This window comes from Juglans regia, chromosome 1, assembly GCF_001411555.2.
Source record: "Juglans regia cultivar Chandler chromosome 1, Walnut 2.0, whole genome shotgun sequence".
In the NCBI taxonomy this organism is placed as follows: domain Eukaryota; kingdom Viridiplantae; phylum Streptophyta; class Magnoliopsida; order Fagales; family Juglandaceae; genus Juglans; species Juglans regia.
The window spans coordinates 31,832,676-31,855,450 of NC_049901.1; the positions used below are offsets into that span (position 1 = coordinate 31,832,676).

Genomic DNA, 22,775 nt, shown 5'->3' on the forward strand with positions numbered 1-22,775 from the left:
TGCATTGGTATTGGCATCTTGTTGCTGCAGTATGCTCCTTTTCCTTCATGCTGGCATCGGAATCTCTCCTTACTCTAGAATCAACTGTAAACTCATTCCAGAAGTTTCTTGATAAGTTGGATGAAAATGGTAAAAGTAGACACTCAGATTTTATCCATGGTGTTCTTCCTACCTTAAGAAGCAGACTTGGAGCTTCTGCTCAAAAGCTTTTAAGGCAGAACTGGGACAACAGCCAAGTTCTGAGTGTTTGGAAGAATAAAGTAAACCATCTATGATATGTTTTCTAGTTCATTATCTCCTTATTTTTATTTTTTGCAGTGCTCAGGAATGATCTTAGCACTTATACAATATTTGTGTTTCCCTACATAGAGTCAAACATTCTGATGTTTGCAGGGAGATATTCTAGAAAAAATATTGCAGATTTACTTGGAAAATAGTGAGTCAACTTCTGATTTGCTGGATGACCTTGCCTGCTCTGTACTGCCTCAGGTGCTTGAATGTGTTCAATACATTTTGTATTGCATTCGCCACTTAACATTTAGACAGTGGGTGACTTCATGATCCTATGCTGGATCTCAATCATGGTTGTTCCCTTTCTGGAGCAGGTTTCTTCAAGAAAGGAAGAAGATGATCTTCATGGTTTTCCAACTCTATGTTCTGCAACGTTTGTTGTTTGGTACAGAGTGCTGGTAAGGGATCTCTTGTTTCCTGTTTTGATTTTTTTTATGCTGTTTTTTGATGGAGATGTCACAGACCGGTGTTATGTGCAGCATGAAGAGAATCTTACTGTTCTTAACAAATTGGTGAGCAGTAGAGTCTATCATTGAATCTTTCATATAATATATGAGTTGATCAATTTACCATGTCAAAGTATTAGACTTTTACTCTTCATTTTCCATTACTAGGTTAAGGAAGTTGTTCTCTTAGAGAAACTCAGAGCTAGTGTTCAACTTCAAACTGTTGAAGAGCTTTTGGTCAAACTGCAACATTCTGTGAAGGTGGTGGTATCATTGGTTAACATGTGCAGAACACATCACAAGGTATATAAATGGAGCGATCTGGTTTTCTTTATCAAAAGTTGTTTTGCAGTTGGAGATTTGTCACCTTGAGTTCAGATGTTGCAGCATCAGGAAAATGTTGATGTTCTAAAATGATGTTACAGGTAACTGTGCATGCGATGGCTGTCAAGTATGGTGGGAAGTTTGTTGACTCTTTTTTAAAAGGTATGGGGTGGAGGTTTTTGGCATACAATGATCTGAGATACTAATTTTTTGGGGTACTGAAATCCGAATGCTCTCCAGTTTTTGACTTCTTACAGGCCCACTTCAATATGTTCAATGAGCTTATTATCCACTTGGTATGATAAGGTGCACCATATTTCTTCTGGTATTAATTTCAGCTGGATGTTCTAGCGATTTAGGAATTTATTTTCAGGTGAAAGAGCTTCAAAAGGCCACAAGAATGATACAGACACTATGTTCTGAAGCAAAGGTTTAACTTATATTTCAACTCTTATCTTTAAAAAAATATTGGAAAATGGTGAGATTAAATGATCCTCGTTCTCACTTATTTATCTTATCAATTTGTAAAAAGGGCTTGAAACAAACAGTTATCACCAGCAAAATCCCGGCTACAAAGAGATCTATGGAACGCTTCTTGTTTTGTGTCAAGGCTTTGCTCCATACAACATCAAGTGGATGCTCTTTCTGGATGGGTAAGCAATGAATCCTTGTTCTTTGCTGAAAGTACCTAGTTGATCTGAATAATTCCACAGAGACTAAAATCTTCTTTGTTACCAGTACCCATAAATTTGTTGATCTTTACTTGGATTCAGTCTTGTCATTCTATGATAAAATTACCCATATTTCCCTACAAAGAAACGTTACTGATACTTGACTTTGGTGCCTTGTTCAGAATAGTTTTTGAATTTCACTTACATCACCATGTGAACAGTTATAGCATGTGCTTCACCTGATCTTTAGGATTAAGGTGATGATTTTGAGGTTTGAAAGAAATCAGATATCCGGGGGCTTACTACTAGTTACTGTGCTCTGAGTTTGCACTGCCAAACTAATCGCAGAAGCTCAGCTTGAGATATAACCAGTGGTGCGAATTTGAAGTTTGATGTAACTTTGGCTGTAACTCTGGAATATTTCTGCCAATTCCAATGATATAATTTTTGTCAAGGGCTTAAAGCAATCTAGGTTTACTTCAGTCTAAAAGCAAAACTTGCTTGGCTAGTTATAAATTAATTCAAATATGATTGGAATTAGTATCTTTTTCTAGATTTTTCAAAAGTTTTGGTGAACAAATATATATTTGGACTTATAAAAAAATATACAAATATTATATATATATATGGATAACCAACTGAATTTATTGCTTTTGTGCTATTTTCTTTGTTGGTGTTATTAATTGAATGCTTTAGGTGCGGTTTGGATAGTGAGATGAGATAAGATAGTTTTAGATGAAAGTTGAATAAAATATTATTTTTTAATATTATTATTGTTTTGAGATTTGAAAAAGTTGAATTGTTTATTATATTTTGTATGGAAATTTGATAAACTTATAATGATGAGATGAAATGAAATACTTTCACTATCCAAACAGGACCTTACTTTCATCCTTAGATCGAGATGTTCATAACGTTTGCATATGGTTCATCACTAACCCTTCATTTCTCTTTTGATAGGGAATCTAAAGCATAAAGACTTGATGGGGCAGGTGGTGAGCTCGCAGGCATATGTGGACGAACAAAATAACCATGTTGTAGAAAATTCAGCAGATGATGATGATGAACCTGCCATTGTTGCTACTGAAGATTACAGAGAAGTAGAGTAATAAGTGACTTAGTTCCCTCGAAGTGTTAAGAACCCGTGTATATGTGTCTGCTGCTGCTTCTTCAACCAAGAATTAACCCAAATTGCAAAGAAAGAAAGAATCAATGTAAAAAAAGAAAGAAAAATGAGAATTCAAGAAGATGATACTTCTGGTTTTCGAGGAACCAAAGCCTCCAAGAATGCAAATTGCATTGATATATTTTCTTCAGTGTTTTCCTCATACATCTGACGGCTTTTTTATACAATTCAAGATTACAGTTTATTTCATTACAATGAAAGGGTACTTAATTAACTTTTCCCAATTAATGAACACGTGCTTCTCACTTGCTCCTTTGTATTCCTTTGCTCTTCACTTTGACCGTTATCTTCAACTTTACCCACTGCCACTGTACTTCCCCCTCACTGCCTTGTGTTCTTCCATTTCAATCGTCCATTTCTCCATGGGTCATGACATTCCCTTCCCCATCAAAAGACCATGCCCACAAGGTTAGGGTCCTGGCACCTCAACTGGTCACAGGAACCCATGATGAATCCTCTTTAGATACTCCCTTCCACCTAACAAGGAGCTCAATCAAAGGCTTATTGTCCACAGCACACATTCGGCATTGGAGGATAACCTTTGGTTCAGTCCTGACTTCTCCATGTGAATCTAACAGAGGCAATGAAGTTGAAACTAGTGCTGATGATCCCACATGTTTCTTCGAGGACACGAGAAAAACTGGATGAACTAAAGCGTTGGTAGGTAATTCCAATCTATATGGCACCACCAATGCGCTACAAAATCTTAAATGGGCCAAAAAATCTTGGTGGTTGGTGCTAACTTGTAATTAGCAGGATGAGCCACACTATGTTGCTTGTATTTTTGGAGCTTCAAATAAACCATGTCTCCCACCTCAAATTCCAGAGGTGTATGGTTTTATCATATTGATGCTTCATGACTCCTTGTGCTGCTAATAAGTTTTTCCTCAGCAAAGTAAAAATTTCTTCCCGAGATCTTAGTTGGAAGTCCACCTCAGCATTTTGAATGGTACCCGTTACATATTGAAAGCAATGTAGGTGGCGGTATTCCATACAAGGCCTCAAATGGTGTTATTTTAGTAGATGAATGAATATTAGTGTTATACCACCACTCAGCTCATGGCGGCCACTTCAACCACTCTGGCCTTTGATTAACAAAACATTTGAGGTACTGCTGCAAGCATTTATTCACAATCTCAATTTGACCATCTGATTGTGGATGCTAAGCTGAGGTCAAATTCAACTTAGTCCCATGCATTTGAAATAATTCCTTCTAAAAGGAACTTGTAAAGAAAACATCCTTGTCAGTAACAATGGTAGCAGGTATCCCATGCAATTTAAAAATCTTATTAATGAATAATTTGGCCACTATTATTGCAATATAAGGATGAGAAAGTGGAAGAAAATGTTTATACTTTGTAAAACGATCAACCACTACAAAGATTACTGAATAACCTTGTGAATTAGGCAAAGCGTCAATGATATCCATGAATATATCAATCCATGACTTGGTGGGTATAGGCAATGGCTATAGAAGTCCAGTTGGATGTATGGGACATTGTTTAATAAATTCTTTAATTTCTCTCTTCATACCAGACCAACAGAATTTAGATTTAGCATGATGTAATGATTTTTGGTATCTTGAATGCCCACCAATTGCGCTACTATAGATGAATTGTTGTACCTGTTGCTTAAAAGGAGAAAGTTTTGATAAAAACAACTTCCCATTGTTAAACAACAAATCATTTTTAACTTCAAATCCTTTCTCAGTTAATGACCCTTGTTGTATCTTCTTACAAATGTCAGCAATCTCCACATCCTACATATAATAACCTCCAAGTTCTCCAACTAGATAGGATCCGACATGGTAATGGCATGAGTTGTAGGTTCCACTTGAGTTGCCTCGTGTCTCCTCGATAAAGCATTTGCAACCACATTTTCCTTCCCTTTTCTATACTAAATAGTGAAGTCATACCCAAGCAGTTTGCTAATCCACTTCTGTTGTGAGGGTGTTCCAATTTAATGCTTGAGTAAGAATTTAAGACTTTGTGGATCAGTCTTAATAGAGAAGGTTCTTTCCAACAGGTATGGTCTCCATTGTTTTTATAGCATACACAAGAGCAAGTAGCTTTTTTTCATAAGTTGACAAATCCAAAGCCTTTCACTTCAAGGCTTGACTAAGGTAAGCTAAGGCCTTCCTCCTTGCATCAAAACTGTCCCAACCCCCAATCCAGATGCATCACATTCAATTATAAATGACCTCTCAAAATCTAGCAAGGCCAATACAGGTGGGCTAATCATAGCTTGTTTTAATGTCTCAAAGGCTACAAAAGCCTCCTCACTCCAACAAAATGCATCTTTTTTAAGTAAAGCAGTTAAAGGTGCAGCAATAAGTCCATAATTTTTTATGAACTTTCTATAATAACAGTCAATCCAAGAAACCCTCTCAAGGATTTTATGGATTTAGGCAATGGCCACTCCACCATAGCTTTGAGTTTTAGAAAATATGCCCTAACTCCTTCAGTAGAGACCAAATGACCCAAATAATCATTTTCAGTACATCCAAACTTGCACTTACTCCTCTTAGTAAAAAGAGTGTGTTTATCTAAGGTCTCGAACACCATAGAAAGATGTTTTCAGTGCTCCTCTTTGAATTTACTATAAACTAGTAATTAAATAATACAATTACAAATTTATGCAAAAAAGGTTGGAAAACCTCATTCATGAGAGTTTGGAATGTGGCAAGAGCATTAGTCAAGCCAAATGGCACAATTAAGAACTCATAATGCCCTTGGTGAGTTCTAAACGCTGTGCTTTCAATATCCCCTCTCTTACTCTAATTTGAAGATAACTAGATCTCAAATCCAGTTTTGAAAATATAGTGGCTCCAAACAATTCATCTAAAAGTTCATCAATCACAGGAATTGGGAACTTATTTTTTATTCTGTCTCAGTTTAGAGCCCCTATAGTCAATGCACATACTCCACGTGTCATCAGCTTTCCTCACAAGAAACACAGGAGAAAAGAAGGGAGATTGGATGCTTTTAATTAGCCCAGCTTCAAGCAATTCCTGTATAATCTTCCCAATTTCTAACTTTGATAGAAAGGATATCTGTATAGTCTTACAGATATTGGAACTGCCCATTCTTTCAAATTAATCTGATGGTCTCTACTCCTCCTTGGATGTAACTCCTTTTGCACTTCAAAGACCCTATTGTATTGCTGCAGCACAACTTCTATGCCTTGATCAATGTTTCCAACTTCCCCATCTTGATTTTTCTGTATAATCTGTAAGAACATGCCCTTTCTCTCCACTGTTGTAAGCTAGCAGATTTTAACATCCTACACTATCTCAGAATAGCTTAGATTCATTCCCCTTAGAATGACTGAATGCTTGTCATTCTTAAAGGACATAGTGAGGGATTTAAAATCCCATAATACAGGCACCAACATTCTCAGCCATTGCATGCCCAAAACAACATCACAGCCTCCCAAAGGTAGCAAGAAAAAGTCTGTAGTTCACCTTCTCCACCACTCTGTCACTGCTCATTCTATCACCATTAGCCACTCTAACTTCAATAAATTGTTCTTTACTAATGTGTAACCCTGCCTTCTTGGCTATTAAAAGATTCAGAAAGTTGTGAGTACTTCTTGCATTCACGAAGATCACTACTAAACAGTCTTGTGCCTACCCATTTAATCTCATAGTTCTTGGACTTAACGACCTAGCTATTGCGTGTCTTGAAATTTTTGGAATTTCTCCACCTCTACTACTACAATTCTCAATCCCTTCTACTTCATAACAAATTTACTCTTCTTCATACTCACTGTTAGAAAACATATCCATCCCTTCCACAAGATAAACTAGCTTTTTTACAATGATGATTAAGGTTTCACTTCTCATCACAATAGTAACAGAAACCCTTCTCTCCTCTCTCCTTCATCTCTATAGGACCAACCCTCTGAATAGGAAGTGAGCTTTTGAAATTATTACCTCTATAGACTTGGAAAACATCCCTTTTGTTGACATTAGCATATGGATTAGAACCTCCTGTTGATAATGGAACAAATGAAATGTGACTTTGCCCCAGCTCTGCCACTGCTACGAAGACTTGTGACATACTTGACTTGAATCTTTGCCAACCCAAATGCTAAATTCAAACTGTTAGGATGCAACATATAAACATGTAGCCTGATTTCATCTTTGAGTCCACTGAGGAAGCAACTCAGTTTGTAACTCTCAGATAAACCGCTCAACCTATTTGACAAAACCTCGAATTGGGACTTATAAGATGCTACTCTAGTAGTCTATCTCAGCCTTGTAATTGCTTCCATTGGGTTATAATAAGACGAACTCCCAAACATGATTTCCAGTGTCTTTACAAAAGAATCCCAAGAACGAAAAGTCCCAGTTTCTACAGCATCTTGGAACCATACTAGAGCACTTCCTTCCACGTAAAAAGATAACATCCATATCTTTTGTCCATTCGAAATAGGATTCAAAGCAAAATAGTGGTTTGCTTTATAAATCCAACCTGTAGGATTTTCCCCATCGATTCTAGGAAAATCCAAAATCCAACTTTAAGATCTGAACTGCATCCCCTCGACATTCTTGAATTTTCTACATTAAAAACTTCCCCCTGGCCCATCACATGACCATTCTGTGATCCAACTCTACCCTCAAACTACTTCCAACAATAAATTTATTTTGAAAATCAAGTCATCCAACATCCCTCGATGATCGTCCACCCTTTTCTCTTATTTTTCTTGGTATTGCTTCAACCCAAGAATCAACTTCTCTAAATCTTTATAACGTGTTTCGTCTGCCATTTTCCCAAGAAAGAATTGCTCTGATGCCACTTTGTTAAGAACCCGTGTGTCTGCAGCTGCTTCTTCAACCAAGAATCAACCCAAATTGCCAAGAAAGAAAGAACCAATGTAAAGAAAGAAAGAAAAATATTGAGAATTCAAGAAGATGATACTTCTGGGAAGAACCATCGCCTCCAAGAATGCAAATTGCATTGATATGTTTTATTCAGTGTTTTCCTCATACGGATGACGTCCCTTGTATACAATTCAAGATTACAGTTTATTTCGTTACAATGAAAGGGTATTTAAGTCATTTCTCCCAATTAATGAACATGTGCTTCCCACATGCTCCGTTGTCCTCCTATGTTCTTCACTTCTACCGTTATCTTCAACTTCACCCACTGCCGCTGCACTTCCCCCGGCCCTCACTGCCTTGTGTTCTTCCATTCCAATCTTACATTTCTGCTCAGGTCATGACAAGAAGTTTCAAACTTCTTGATTAAATTTGATTAAAGATAGAATGTCTGGCTCGCTATATCACACATTAGCTGTTCAATTCTGTAAATTTATATAATGAATAAAGTAGGAATCTGAACATTTGGAAAATATAACATATAGAGAGGGAAACAAAAACACCTGCCTAGGCTAATTTGAAAAATATTTTATTCAATTTTAGTTTTTATAATTTTCGTTAAATATTATTATTATTGAATATTCATAACTTTGGTAATTTAAGTATAACCTAATTTGAAAAGTGATGTCAATAAATTTATGTATTTTGGTATAATTTTCAAATTAAGCATATTCTTCTGCTTCTATTGAACCACTTTAGTATTTAATTAAGATAAATAATAGTTACAGTCATAAGTGTGCAAACGCCGCCTCGCAATCACTTAAAAAAAAAAAGAATAAATAAGAGACCCATATGAAAAAAATTATTTTTTTAATAGTAAACGTCACTCTTTTCTAAAGCGACTGTACGACACTTGTACACTTCACGATTGTATGTAGCATTACGCTTTAATTAATCTATTTTGTTATTTTTTAAAATCTTCCTTAAATATTATTATGGAATATCTATAAACTTGATAATTGAAGCTTAAAGTAATGCAAGAATCCGTAGCAGCAAGTTAAAATAACTTGGAAGTTTATAGGTTTTAGATCCTTCCACTTTTTTCATCTATATAATTTTTTAATCTTGTTCGTTTGCTTCTGTAAAGAAATATTTGATTATTGATTAGAAAATGATTTAGGTGTACTTGTGTGATTCATGCACCATAAATCATAATTATTGATGATTTGTAAATTATAGTTCGTAATAAGTCATGAAATTGGTAATTTCATTGAATCAGGTTATAACATTAAAGTCCTAGATTGCATTTATAGATTTATTATAACTTATTTTTATAGCCAGGTAGTGATATCTGGAACAAAAACTCAACTAATCCTAAGGATACTAGTTCTGGCAAGTTTTCCGTAAGTGCACATTGAGTAATTCATAGAATTTTCACTTCGATAATGCCTAAAATTTCTTTATACCCGCGAGTTCAAATCTTAGACTTAGATGAAGCATATTATTACTAAGACCAAAATCCTTATCACTTGAACTACTCCTAGAGGATAGTTCTATTATAACTACTAGGAATTAAAAAATTCCTTATGAGACAGCGCAAAGATAATTCCTAATAGAGTTAGGATTTATTTACTCCTCAACGAGTTTCTTATTTAGCTTTATAAATAGGACATGAGGGCGTGGTCGACCATAGACTTGAGCATTGTTTGGATAATGAGAGTTTCTCAAAACTTCTAATAATTTCCTTATCAAACACCACTTAATTATAAAACACTTTTTAATTTCAGATCTTCAATTTGTTTAATCTAATAATTACCTATTATCCAAACACAAAACTCAATGCAACTTTTCTAAACTTCTAAACAAAATACAAAAAATAATATAACTTTTTCAAATTTCAGAACAGAATTTATATTTAAATAATATTTTAATATTATAATATTTTTATTTAACTTTTTTCTCTTTCATTTCTCAAAATGTAATAAATTATTTTAACTCAAATCATTCATTATTATTAACATAATTCTTAGATATTTTATAAGTATTCAAATGAGCCGTTATTGTTTTTATTTTTTTAACATGGACTGTTTCTCAGATATTGAGTGAAACAAAAGAACTTTCCTATGGCTCAAGCCCTGGGCTTAAGTACGCATAGTAACGTGAAGAAGGATTGATTGTCTTGAGATTTGTTTGTCTTGGGTAACAAATGTAATAATTTTTTTTTTTGAAAATGACCATACTACTGTGCTGCCCAATAAGGGCAAGTTTGGGACACAAGATAAAATACAAAATTCTCATCTCATCTCATCATTACATATTTTTCAAATTCTCGTACAAAATATAATAAACAATTCAACTTTTTCAAATCCCAATACACCTTTTTCAAATTCTAAAACAATAATAATATTAAAACATAATATTTTAAACTTCAAAACAAAACACAAAATTCTCATCTCACCCCCCAAACCTGCCCTTAGTGCTTGGCGTGACCGTTAGGTATTCTGCCTTCTTTTAAACATTCTTTAAATATTTTAAAAAATAAAAAAAATTCATTATAGTAACTTTTTTAAGTATTTAAAAAAATTAAAATAAATAAATAAACCAGCTTCAAACCTGGGGACAAACTATCATTTTCCTTTTGAAAAGCTCCCACACAACTAGGTTAGCTTTGTCTATTAGGAGTTCTTTTTTTTTTTTTGAGAACAATGTGACTTTATTCATCATATAGAATCCAAATGGCCAATACATCCAGGAATTTCTTCAAGGTCTATAATGACATCTTCAATATGGAAAGCATGTTTAGCTAGTACATGAGCAATCTCATTGGATGATCTTTTGACATGTTGAACAGACTAAGAATCAAAGTTGTTGAGTAGAGATCTTGTATCCAAGGAGATGAGGCCAGCCTGAGCCCATCTCTCCCTAGTGCTTGTGATCTCGTGCACCACTTGCAAGTCACCACCTTCTAGGATGATCTATTTAAGCCCAATGTTTGCTGCCAATAGGACAGCTTGTTGTGCTGCATGGGATGCAGTGAGATGGTGATCTGGATATAAGGAGCATTTCGTCCTCATGGTTGCAATAAACTAGCCTTCACAGTCTCTGATGACCACTCCAACTCCACATTTTCAGTTTTGTTTCTAAATGCTTGCTGCCCAGTTGATCTTATAGAAAGCTTGAGGGGGTTCCTTCCACTGAGGAGCTGAATGCCCACCCATAGGAGGAATCGAGCTTTGGTGTTGGAGCATCCTCAGTTGGTCCAACTTTTGTTTTGACTGAAGGGATAGAGTTAATGGATTTGTGAAAATCTGTTGTTTGAAGATGAAATCATTTCTTCTCTTCCATAACATCCAAATCACAACAGCAAATTCAGCTAGTAGGGGTTCCTCCATGTCAGCTAGTAGTCCAAGGGCCATTTCTTTAAATGAGATTTGAGAGGATGTCTTCTTTTGGAATGGCACTGAGCAGAAGTTCCAAACATCATTGGCTAAGGGTCATTCTCAAAGGGCATGCTCTATTGTTTCTTCTACCTGGCAGCAAATGGGGCGGGTATGGTCTTCTATGATTTTCCTCCTCTTCAGGTTGGCTTTTGTTGGTAAGGCATTGCGGCTAGCCTTCCATAGGAAGAGTTTTTCTAAGCTGGTTATGGGCAGCTGCTAGATTCTACCCCAGTATTCCTGAGAGCAATTTGAGGTAGAGGTCTGGCCCTGAGATGAGTTGTGAAGGGCTACTTTCAGGTTGTATGCACTCTTTATAGAAAATAATCCATTTTTTGTCCCATTCCAGATTATTTTATTAGGCCTGTGGCATAGACTAAGTGGGATTTGCAAAATGACGTTGATTTCTGCTTCAGAAAAGAGTGCTTTCAGAGTGTCTACCTTCCATGACAGGGTGGATTGGTCTATGAGTGATGCTACCTTTGCCTCAGGGTTAAAGTCCAAGGGAGGACTTTGGATCATATGTGAATAGGGGTATGGGAGCCATTTATTCTTCCAGATAGCAGTTATATTCCCATCACCAATGCACCATATGAGGCCTGCTTCAAGTAGAGGTTTTGTTGATAGGAAACTTCTCCATATGAAGGATGCAGTTCTTTTTATTTTTGCCTGCAGGAAGTTACCATGAGGATAATACTTTGCCAAGAGGATCTTGGCTACTAGAGACTCAGGGTGTTGGACCAGTCTCTAGCCTTGCTTTGCAAGCATGGCCAAGTTAAAGAATTCCAAATCTCGAAATCCAAGGCCTCCATTTGCTTTAGAGCATCTCATATGGTTCCAGGAACACTAATGGGTCTTACCTTGGTTCTATTGATATCCCCACCAGTAAAGTCTAGTCAATCTATTTAGTCCTCTATTATGGATTTGGGTAATTTAAAAAGGCCCATACTATAAGTAGTAATTGCTTGAAGGACTGATTTGATGAGAACTTCTTCGCCAGCTTGACTCAGATACTTCAGCTTCCAGTTGCTAATCTTGTTTCTTACTCGGTCAATTATGTTTTTGAAGCCTTTAGTTCTGTTTTTTCCAATTTGAGTTGGCAAACCTAGATAGCTGTCATAAGATTTGGATGATTTGATGCCTACAATTGCTATGATCAGCTCCTTTGCTTCTGGTCTCGTGTTCTTGCTGAAAAAAATAGAGGTTTTTTCCTTATTCAATCTTTGCCCAAATCCTTGTTCATATGTTTCCAGCAGGAAGAGAAGACTGCTCCACTCCAAGGTGTTGGCCTTACAAAATAAGAGGCAATCATCAGCAAAAAAGAGGTGACTTATGTGTAAACTTGAGCTGCCAATGGGGACACTAGTGATTGCACCTGTGAGTTCAGCCTTTTGGATTAACTTACTTAGGGCCTCATCACAAAGGATAAAGAGATAGGGGGAGAGAGGGTCACCTTGTCTAATTCCTCGGGAGGGTGAGAAAGGGTGTTGAGGGGTTCCATTGATGAGGATTGAATATGAGACAATTTTCACACATATCATGATAGAATCAATCCAAATCGAGTCAAACCCCATCTTTGTCATAACTGCAGCTAGGAAGGACCACTTAAGTCTATCGTAGGCTTTACTCATGTCCAATTTCAAGGCCATGTAATATTTTTTTCCCTTCAACAGGTTGCTCATAGTGTGCATGCTTTCGAAGGCAACAACGGAATTGTCAGTTATTAGCCTACCTGGGACAAAGACACTCTGTGAGGGGGACATCAGCTGAGGGAGAAGAGGTTTTAACCTATTGGCCAGAACTTTTGCCAAAATCTTGTAGAGAACATTACAAAGAGAGATGGGTTTGTATTCAAAGACTTTGGAGGGATTTTTTACCTTAGGAATTAGAACTATGTGGGTTTCATTGAAACCTTAAGGCCAAGACTTGGAGTTGAAGGCTTCTTGCACTATTGAGCTGACCCTTTGGCCTACCACATCCCAGTGCTTCTATAGAAATAGGCAAGAAAGCCATCAGGTCCTAGGGACCCTAGGCCATTCATGCTGAAGATAGCTTAGTGTACCTCTTCTGTAGTAATCTGCTTTGTGAGGGAAGAGTTTGTTGCTATTGTAACTGAGGTCTCCAAAGCCTCTGTGCATAGAGCTATGGAATGAGGTAGGGAGGAGGTGAATAGATCCTTGAAAAACTATTGGAACATGGAACTGATCTCCTTAGGCTTGTCAACCATCATACCTGTATCATTGGAAACTTTTTTTGATGTCATTGTGTTTTTTCCTTTGGTTTGCACATAAATGGTAGAACTTAGTATTCCTGTCTCCCTCCTTAAGCCAAGTTTGTTTAGCTCTTTGTTTCCATCTTTTGTCTTCTTCTTCGAGTAGCTTGTCAATTTCAACTCTGAGGTTATTAATCTCCTCATGGTGATCTCCTTTGTGGAGCACTTGGAGCTATTTGAGTTTGTTGAGTTTTGAGGTGATGAGCTTTTTCTGGTTTTTGAAGGTGTTCCTGCTCCATTGTTGTAATTGTTCCTTACACTTGATAAGGCCTATTGTTGTTTCCTGTAACTTAGAGTCCTGGCTTGGATTGGTATCCCAGGCCTGCTTGATCAAGCTAGCACAATCATCTCGAGAGTCCCATTTTGCTTCATATTGAAAAGAACTTTGTGTCTTCATATCAGGTGCCAGATGAGGGGCAATATTTAGAAGGATGGGGCAGTGGTCTGAACTTTGAGCACTTAAGGTGGTGATACTACAGTCAGCAAATGAGTTGAACCATGACAAATTCCCTAAGGCCTTATCCAATTTTTCTTTTACAAATTGTGATCCCTCTCTTCTGTCACTCCATGTAAAGTAATCACCATCAAAAGGAATCTCATTGACGTCACTGTCTTCAATAGCACACCTAAAGTTTTCCATTAGACTGTAAGGTCTCTCAGCTGCTCCCAATTTTTCATATTGAAAACATATTTCATTAAAGTCTCCATAGCAAATCCATGCTTGGCCACCTCTTGGTTTCAGTAGCCTTAGCAAGTTCCAGCTGCCTATTCTTTTGCTAGCCTTGGGATGGCCATAAAAGCTTGTAAGTGTAAAATTTTGGTGCCTGTTGATCACCTCAACTGATATGTGATGCCTGATATAGGATAGTAAGGTAACATCAAAGTCACCTTTCCAGAGTAGAGCTTAGCCTCCATTGCAGCCCTTGCTATCGACTGTAAAGCTATTTGAGAAACCACATTTATCTTTAATTTGTTCCACCTTGCTTCTAGTACACTTTGTTTCCATGAGGAAAACAAAGCTTGGGCACTTTTGACACACCAAATGGTGTAATTCAGGAACTGTCCGAGGGTTCCCAAGCCCTCAGCAGTGCCAGCTGAGGCAAATCATGATGCTTGGTGGGGCTACTTGGCAGCCACCACCTAAAAGGAGGGTGAGGTTTAAACCTCAGTAGTATGTAAAGCTTTTATGTTTCTTGACATTTGAGAGCTCAGAAAGAGGATCCAAAGGGTTGGTACTTGCCCTCCTTTTGATCCCTCCTCTAGTTATAAGTCCACCCTCTAATGTTAAAGGAGGGTCAACTCGAGCTATCCTTTTTCCAATTGACTTTCTTTTTTCCAACTGGGTCGATGGGGTTGGGGTAGGGTTTGATGGGGTCAGGCTCCATTTCATCGACCAAAGATGGAGGGTTGGCCATCAAGCTGGGGGGGCCTTCTCTTCAACTGACATGACCATGTTGTAATCCCCATCATTGCCCATTATTGGTGGCTTGGGTACTTTAGGCAAAGCCACCCTCTTTTCAGGGTGAGGGGCCCTATTGTCTTTACCAAGAGAGAAGGATGGGGAAAAGGTTCATAAGGGATAGAGAGGAGCTGGCCTCTTGGTATTGCAGGGTCTTGCTTTGAGGAGCACTTGGTGAGGGCATTGTCCATTGCTTAACTAGAGGGGTTTTTGGTGGGAGGTAGGTGGTCAAAGGGAATTGGGATTAGAGTTGAGTTAGTGGAAGGGACTGTTGGATTGCAGACTTTTTCTGCTGTGATTGGTGCCTGCTGGTCTGTAGGGAATGCCTCCCTCACAGGTGGCCTATAGCTACTGGTAAGCTCCTCCTCCACCTTAGTAGGCTGGTGGCCTGAATCCCTACTAGGTTGGTCTGTCCTTGATGAAGCCTCATACCTCTTGGACTCCTTAAAGCATGATTTGGAGGCTCCAGTCCTCATCCAAGGACCAAATTGCATATACAGGTTGTCCTCCTGTTTAAGCAAGTGGCAACTCCTCCCTTAATGCTTAATTTGCCCACATTTAAAACAAAAATTGAGAAGATGTTCGTACTTGAAGGTGATCCATGATTTATGATGAGTGCCCTGGATCCATTTCCCACGAGTCAATGGCTTGGTAATGTCTACAAGCACTTTCACCTTGAGAAAAGGACCCCATCCCATGTCGTTATCATCAACTTCCACCTCCAAGACCTGTCCTATGCCTGAGGCAATAATTTCTCCATAGTGTTTATTCATACCAACCAAGGGTACATTGTGTAACTGCACCCAAATGGTTCGTGAGAGAAGCTTATGGCATTGGTGGGAATGTTGCCATCTACTTCTTGGATGGCTATCATGGATTTGTCGAAGGACCATGGTCTGCCTTTGAGTATCTTTTGTATGTCTGTGATGTATTGGAACTCCACAAGTAATTTGTTCTCACCTGCTTCAGTGAAGTGAACCCAGTCTTCTGATTTCCAAACTTGTGACATTGTTGATCGAAAGGCTTCTTTGTTGAAGCTCCTATCAGATGTGACCATAACTAACAGACAGTTTTTGCCTTTCAATGCAGCTGCATCCAAGGATTTTTTCGATAAGAAGATAGCTTCAGCTTCATTTTCTATTAGCTTTAGACATTCCCACAGAGTAGAGAGATCCGTTGAGTTCATGAGTACCAAATTCCACTTGGTCACTTAGGGAGACAAAACACTCTGTTAGGGACAGAGAGAAACACCTGATTCCTTAGAGAAGGACCTCACAGGGACCAATATAAGATGAGTTGAGAGGAGTTGTGAAAACAAAGAGGCCCTATCTAATAGGAGTTGAAAGATCTCTTGATACATTCGTAGACTTTCTTTGGTGGTAAACCTTTAGGCATGTATCTTCATTTAAAAATTGAAAAAGATTCATAATTTTAAAGTCTGTTATGTATAGGTATGCGAAATACTATTACTGACAGAGGTATTCTAGCCAATTTAATTTTTGTTTGAAGTTTTTATGCTTTTATATTAAAGTCGACATTCATATTGATATGTAATTTTCAAGGACTAATTATGTGATATTTTAGAGCTCATAAAAAAACATATAGAGCACAAGGAAAAAACTCTTAGCAATTGTTCCACAAATATATGCAGTTTACTAAGCTCCATTAAAAAACTCTTAGCAATTGTTCCACAAATATATGCAGTTTACTAAGCTCCATTATGCGCGGCTTTGTCCTCCACGGTTGGTGTTCCTCTACACGGTAACTTAGTGCACTACATAACAAGAGCTAGAGCAACACTCAAAATACCAACAGCCTAAAAAAATTTCGAACAATTTGACAGAAGGTTTTTATGTGGTTACCATCAATTCATAGAGGGAAGAGGGCCTCTCCATATATATATATATGTGTGTGTGTGTGTGTGTGTGTGTGTGTGTGTGTGTGTGTGTGTGTGTGTATTCCCTAACTAGTATTCCTTAAAGGCCAGCCTTCACTGTCCATAATGCTAGGCGTTACTGTTTTGGGCATTCAACAAAGAGGGGCTACCCAAATGGGTGCCCCTTATATTTCTATATCTCCCGCTCGTAGGCATCTCTCATTGTATTCTCAATTTTGTTTATACAAGTAAATAGGTTGTGCGACCATCAAACACACATTTAAAAGAAACATGAGAGTATTATACCAAATCCCTCCCAAAGAAACCTAGCATAGAAACATCCCTAAATTGTCTCGTCATGCCCTAGACTCATTTGCTCGCATTTGATCATGCCTTTTAATCCATCTTGAGTTCAAAACTCAAAACTATACTTGACTACCTCTAAATCATCAAGATGTGTTCACACACTTTGTTACTACCACCTTGTAGCAGCGAAGCTTGACATTAACAAATACAACCGATGATGCATTGTCGAATGGTCTTCCATTTGCCCTCATGTTACTCAACTTTGGTCCATCTGCTTTCCCAACAATGCCTCTTTAGATCAAATAAATCATGGCCATAGACAACATGCTAGAGTAGCAAACATCAAAACCTCTATATTATGAGATAGTCAAAGGTAAACAAGGGCACTCAATAAAAGAAATAGAACTCACAGTGAGAAGCAGGGAATCATTTATTCACTTCCACATTTGAACGAATAAGCACATGTAGTATAAAATAAATGTTAAGGTGGATTATTCTTTCATTAAGAGCATATGTCTATATCAAACACCATACATATCTTAGTTTAGATGCTACTTCTATATCTAACCCAACTCCCTCTATTTGATAGCCTCCAAAGCGTCAAATAGGGTCTCGCATCTGGAATCCTACAAGCAACATGGGTTGTGGGGTGCTTATGCACAATCCTCCCAATATAATGGAACACATCTTAGCTCTCACTAAGACGACAAATATTTATGTTATTCAATTTATCTTTTTTTTTTTAAAAAGTACCAAGAGACATAATGTCTCATCTCTGCTCGCTACCTTTTTGTAGTGCCAAAGGCGATATCCTATATTAGTGAGGTGATCTAAACATGTTGTCATACCTTGTGCGTGTATACTAATCATGCTATATGATTTAAAAAAATTTAGAAAAAACATCATATTGTATTAAATCCCAAAGGAAAGTTGACTTTTTTTCTCAACTGAAATAAAAGATAATTAAAATCTACATAATCATAAACTCCTAACATGAGGCATGAGAACAATCTTTCGCTATGAGCTTTGTCAAAGGATCATCAACCATGCGACTCATAGAAAAATGTTTTAGGACTACATCTTTTTGCACCACCATGTCTCTGATATTCAGATACTTATGTGTCTAGTTCTTTCATGATTCTTTGGATCCTTAGCACATGCAAAAGTTGTTATACTATCACAGTAAATGTCATGATTTTATACATATGTTTCATATTAATTTGCACCACACATGTATCACATTATGTTATATTTACTGTCTGATATGTTGCTTATTTAATATTCGACTCATTTTTTTTATTTTTATGTTTACCACCCCAAGTGTGGATCACTATAACGACATAGTTGAACGACAAGATTTGACTCAGGGAGAGTAAACTTAAAGGTTAGTAGAATTCTGAATCCCCTAGACTTCTAAAATGACACTATTCTTAACCCAAAGGGGATGAGATGTTACATATATGGGGAGCGCGAGGCGCGCAGGTAGATGCATGGGAGTCTGAGGGAGTTCAATGAGATATATGAAGAAATGGGGAAGATGGTTGGAATCTTTTCCAGTGTAGAAAACATGTTCATGGATTTGATCATCTGCCCTTCAATAGGGACATAATGGTGGTCACGTTGCCATTAAAGTTCAAGATCCCTAAAATAGAGCACTTAGAAACACACAAAGCATACATGTTGCTTCATTACTTTCCTGGTGAAATAGATTGTTACACCGCCCTGTTGACTTTATAAGGGAAACATAGGATTTGGTGTAGGGGTTGTGATCATTGCTGATTTTAAGGTTTGACAAACTCAGCAGGTAGTTTCTCATTTAGTTCAACGCATGTAAGAATAGAAGAAAATCGACAGCTTACCTACTAACTAGTAAACAAACGGAGGAAAAGACACTAAAAGAATACATGTCGCGGTTTAGTAAAGAGTTATTAACCACGAACAATCAAGACGTGATGGAAACTCTAGCAACATAGCGCTTAAGGGTGTGGTCTCATAGTCCTTTCATGACAGAACTATCCCACAAGATGCCTTCAAAACTAAGAGTGTAACACCCGGACCCAATCATGCTCAAATTTTATTTATTTATTTATTTTTTTATTTTTTTTTAGTTCATTTTATTTTATTTTAGTTTCTTCGCATGTTTTCTTTTTTTGTTTTCCGCATGTTTGATCCTTTCCGTCTATATTTCTCTTCACCCGTTAGTGCTTCCGTCCACTCCATGCACACACACAACACAAACTTCCATCCGCACACACGTCTCTCTCTCGGCTCTCTAGGGTTTTATATTTTTTTTTTGGTCGCCCATTTCATCTATATAATTGCACGTTTTTCATCCTCAACGAAAGCCGATAGTCGCCGCTTTTTCCTTTTCACGCCTCAGCCTCCATCACCCATTGTAACCTCTCGTTCACAGCCCCTCCGTGTCATCAAACGGGAACCAGCTCCACTCACACGGCAATGACACCACAAGCCACCAAACCCGCCCGTTGACCCATACTCCTCAGCCGTTCAACATATAAACGCCACCATCACCATCGTCCGTCGAAAGGAGAAGAACCGGAGCTGCTCTGTTTTGGAACCATGGAAACAGAGCATTGTCGCTCAAAGTGAGAACCATGCCTTGCCCCAGTTTCGCAACGCCGCCACCACCAGCAGCATCAGACCACGTCGAAAAGCAAGCATCCACCGCCCGGAGGTGTCCAGCGCCACTACCCGAAGCCCCCATGCACGCCGCATGATACATAAACTCCTCTCATCTCTCCCTCTCACTCTCCGTGCTCTCTCGCGTTTCACCCTCGCTCTCTCATTAGTTGGTCTCTCTATCTCAGTGCCCTGCCGCCGTGACCACTGTCGTCCACCGCCCAGCCCTTTGCCCAGCCACACGTTTCACTTCTCTCTCGGTGAGCCTCCGTGCGTCTTTTAGTCTATGTGTCTTTTCACAGTGTTAATAGGATAGTTTAGTTGTGATGCAAGTCTTTTGGTTAAAAATAAAAACAACGTGTTTTAATTACATTATTACTCTTCACAGTTAGTATGTTTTAAACTTTTATTTTATATAGTAGTAAACTCGATTTTATTTATGTTTGCAGAGACATCTTAAATATTTTAACATGTTGTTATGTAAAGATTTATTTTAAGAGTAAAAAATATTGGTGTAAGGTTACTTTTACATTTTAGATATGTTTTAGTCTATTTAAAAATAGTTATGGTTTATTTTAAAATATTGGGGGATAATTATATTTTTCAATATTAAACTTCATAAGTTGTTTTCATTAATACATAGGTCTGACTTTTAAATATTTTTGTCATAGTTATTAAATCAACAGAGATGATTTTAGAAAGTGACGATTTGAAATTTGAGGTTTTGAGGATTTTAATAGGTTATTTTAGAAGCGTAGAATTGAATATCGAAATATGAGATTAATTGGAAATTTACGAGAATTATGTGATTATTTATAGGTGACGAGTAATTATTGTTCGATATTTTGAGGAAAATTCAGAAAAAAGATAAGAAGTCTAGGTAAGCGGGATTCCTATGCTAGACTTTGCATTAAATAAAATGAACTGAGGTCCTTTTTGGAAAATGTGCATGTTCTGCTATGAAAAGAAATTTGAAAACAACCTCAGATATTTGTTCTGCATTACTCATGAGATTCTGTTTAAGAAGAACGTATTTTCTGTCATGACTGGTGTAGACATGAGCTTATTTTTGACATTCTGTTTCTGAACTTTGAAAAAGAGAGCGAATATTAAATTTTATGCATAAATTATGTTATGCTATGATTTTGTTCAGTACTCTGTTTGGATAAGATGTGATTTCAGAAAACCTTTGGCATGACTCTCTTATTCTGAATTTGATTATGTTTCCGTTCTGTTCAGTTACGGCCCTGCCACGAGTGATAATAGTGGCATACGGCCCAACCACGGGTTACAATAGTGGATACGGCCCAACCACGGGTAATAATAGTGGATACGGCCCAACCACGAGTAATAATAGTGGATACGGCCGTGTCATGGGTTATAGTAGTGGTCTCTGTTTTGAGTGCACACCTTGGTGACAGAGTGTTTTATGTTCTGCTTGGCTATCTGCAGATGCACAACCCTACCACGGGGGTTATACATGGCCTCTGTTCTGATGATGATGATGATCATTTATGCTATGCCAAAGAATATTTTGAATGAAATTATTTCTAAATCTTCGTTCTGATATTTTGATAACATGTTTTGTTTCCGCACTCTAAAAATGAAAATATTTTGTTCTGCATTCTGATTTCTGTAAATGCTCATGTTTATACACTGGTATATATTATCTGCTTATTGAGTTGTTGATAACTCACCTCTTATCTCCAATTATTTTTCAGATGATTTTTAAATAGACCAGCTAAGGATCAGGATTATGGAGCATCGGTGAGATGATTAGTTAAGCATAGTGGATTACTCATAGAAAATTTCTGAGAAGTGGCAGATTTTATTAAGAGACTTTGTAGTATTCTGATGACGTTATATTTTGGAGTCTATAAATATATTGATGAATTGTGAGTTTTAAGTTATAGGGAGTAACTCTTCGATCCTTGCAGGACCAAAGCGTTACAAAGAGAGTTCATGGATTGGGCTATATTGAGCTGTCCACTTCAGCCTCCAAAAACTCCAGCACAACAGCTGCCTCCAGAAGAACAACCATGTCAACTGCTCCGCTAGGCACTCCTCAATGAATATCTTTTGGAATCACCTAGAATAGTCTGGTGCCTACCCTCTGGGTATGGCTGCTGTACTGCCATTACACTACATGATTATACACTGTATCATGGCCGACAGCTTGTAACCAACTTTGCAAATATACTCTATTTTTTGTAATGCACAGCATGTACTCGATTATATTCCTTAGAGAAGTTTGTTAGGTTGTAAATACTATAAATACTCAAGTCTGTACACAAAGCAATATACTAGGAAATATAGGAAAAGTTTTTCTATCACTTTGCGTTTACTCTTCTTTACATGGTACCAAAGCAACAATAGCGACTAACATCTTTTTTTTTTACCTGGTCCTCTTTTCTTTCTTTCTTTTTTCTCCTTCCATGGCTTCCGATAGCTTCTCCTCTGATAAAGACCTTCTTCATCCTTCTACCTTCCAACTCCCCAGCAACTTCTCCCACTTCGTCTTTGTATAATTAACTTCTGATAACTACCTACTGTGGCGTGCCCAAATCATCCCCTATCTCCATGGCCAAGAACTATATCACTTCATCGATGGTTCCACATCTCCTCCCCCACCTATTCTTCCCGCAGTATCACCGTCCCCAACTGGACCTTCTCTTCCTCAACCAAACCCAGCTTACCTTCAATGGCATCGCACTGATCAAATGCTTCTCAGTGCCTTACTTTCATCCCTCACAGAACCAATCTTGGCTCAAGCTATTACCTCTCGGACATCCCGTGAACTCTGGCTCACCCTCGACACCATGTTCACTTCACAATCTTAGGCCAAAATCTTCCAAATTCGTCATCAACTCACTAATCTAAGAAAAGGCTCTCTATCAGTAACCGACTATTACAGAAAAGTTCGGCTCCTCTCAGACACAATGACTGCTGCTTATGAGCCACTTCGAGACTCTGAGGTAGTCTCATATCTGCTCAATGGCCTCACCTCTGATTTTGATACTTTTGTCACTTCAATGACAACTCGAG

The 22,775-nt window shown here is 37.7% G+C and overlaps 2 protein-coding genes across 2 annotated transcripts in view; one reads left to right on the top strand and one right to left on the bottom strand.

Moving 5' to 3' along the window:
- Nucleotides 1-3,108, top strand: part of LOC108993588 (Fanconi anemia group D2 protein homolog) — a 40,114-nt gene extending 37,006 nt beyond the window's left edge. The window contains exons 21-30 of the mRNA XM_018968575.2: nucleotides 31-260; nucleotides 394-489; nucleotides 606-689; nucleotides 771-803; nucleotides 906-1,040; nucleotides 1,163-1,223; nucleotides 1,302-1,357; nucleotides 1,435-1,491; nucleotides 1,594-1,714; nucleotides 2,693-3,108. Coding sequence (XP_018824120.2) covers nucleotides 31-260; nucleotides 394-489; nucleotides 606-689; nucleotides 771-803; nucleotides 906-1,040; nucleotides 1,163-1,223; nucleotides 1,302-1,357; nucleotides 1,435-1,491; nucleotides 1,594-1,714; nucleotides 2,693-2,841 — 1,022 coding nt within the window. The 3' untranslated portion in view covers nucleotides 2,842-3,108. The remainder of the gene's footprint in view (nucleotides 1-30; nucleotides 261-393; nucleotides 490-605; nucleotides 690-770; nucleotides 804-905; nucleotides 1,041-1,162; nucleotides 1,224-1,301; nucleotides 1,358-1,434; nucleotides 1,492-1,593; nucleotides 1,715-2,692) is intronic.
- Nucleotides 3,109-13,621: 10,513 nt separating this feature from the next.
- Nucleotides 13,622-14,089, bottom strand: LOC108993569. Its single transcript, XM_018968542.1, has one exon. It carries the CDS (start codon nucleotides 14,087-14,089, stop codon nucleotides 13,622-13,624), a length of 468 nt encoding a protein of 155 aa, XP_018824087.1.
- Between the last annotated feature and the right edge of the window lie 8,686 nt (nucleotides 14,090-22,775).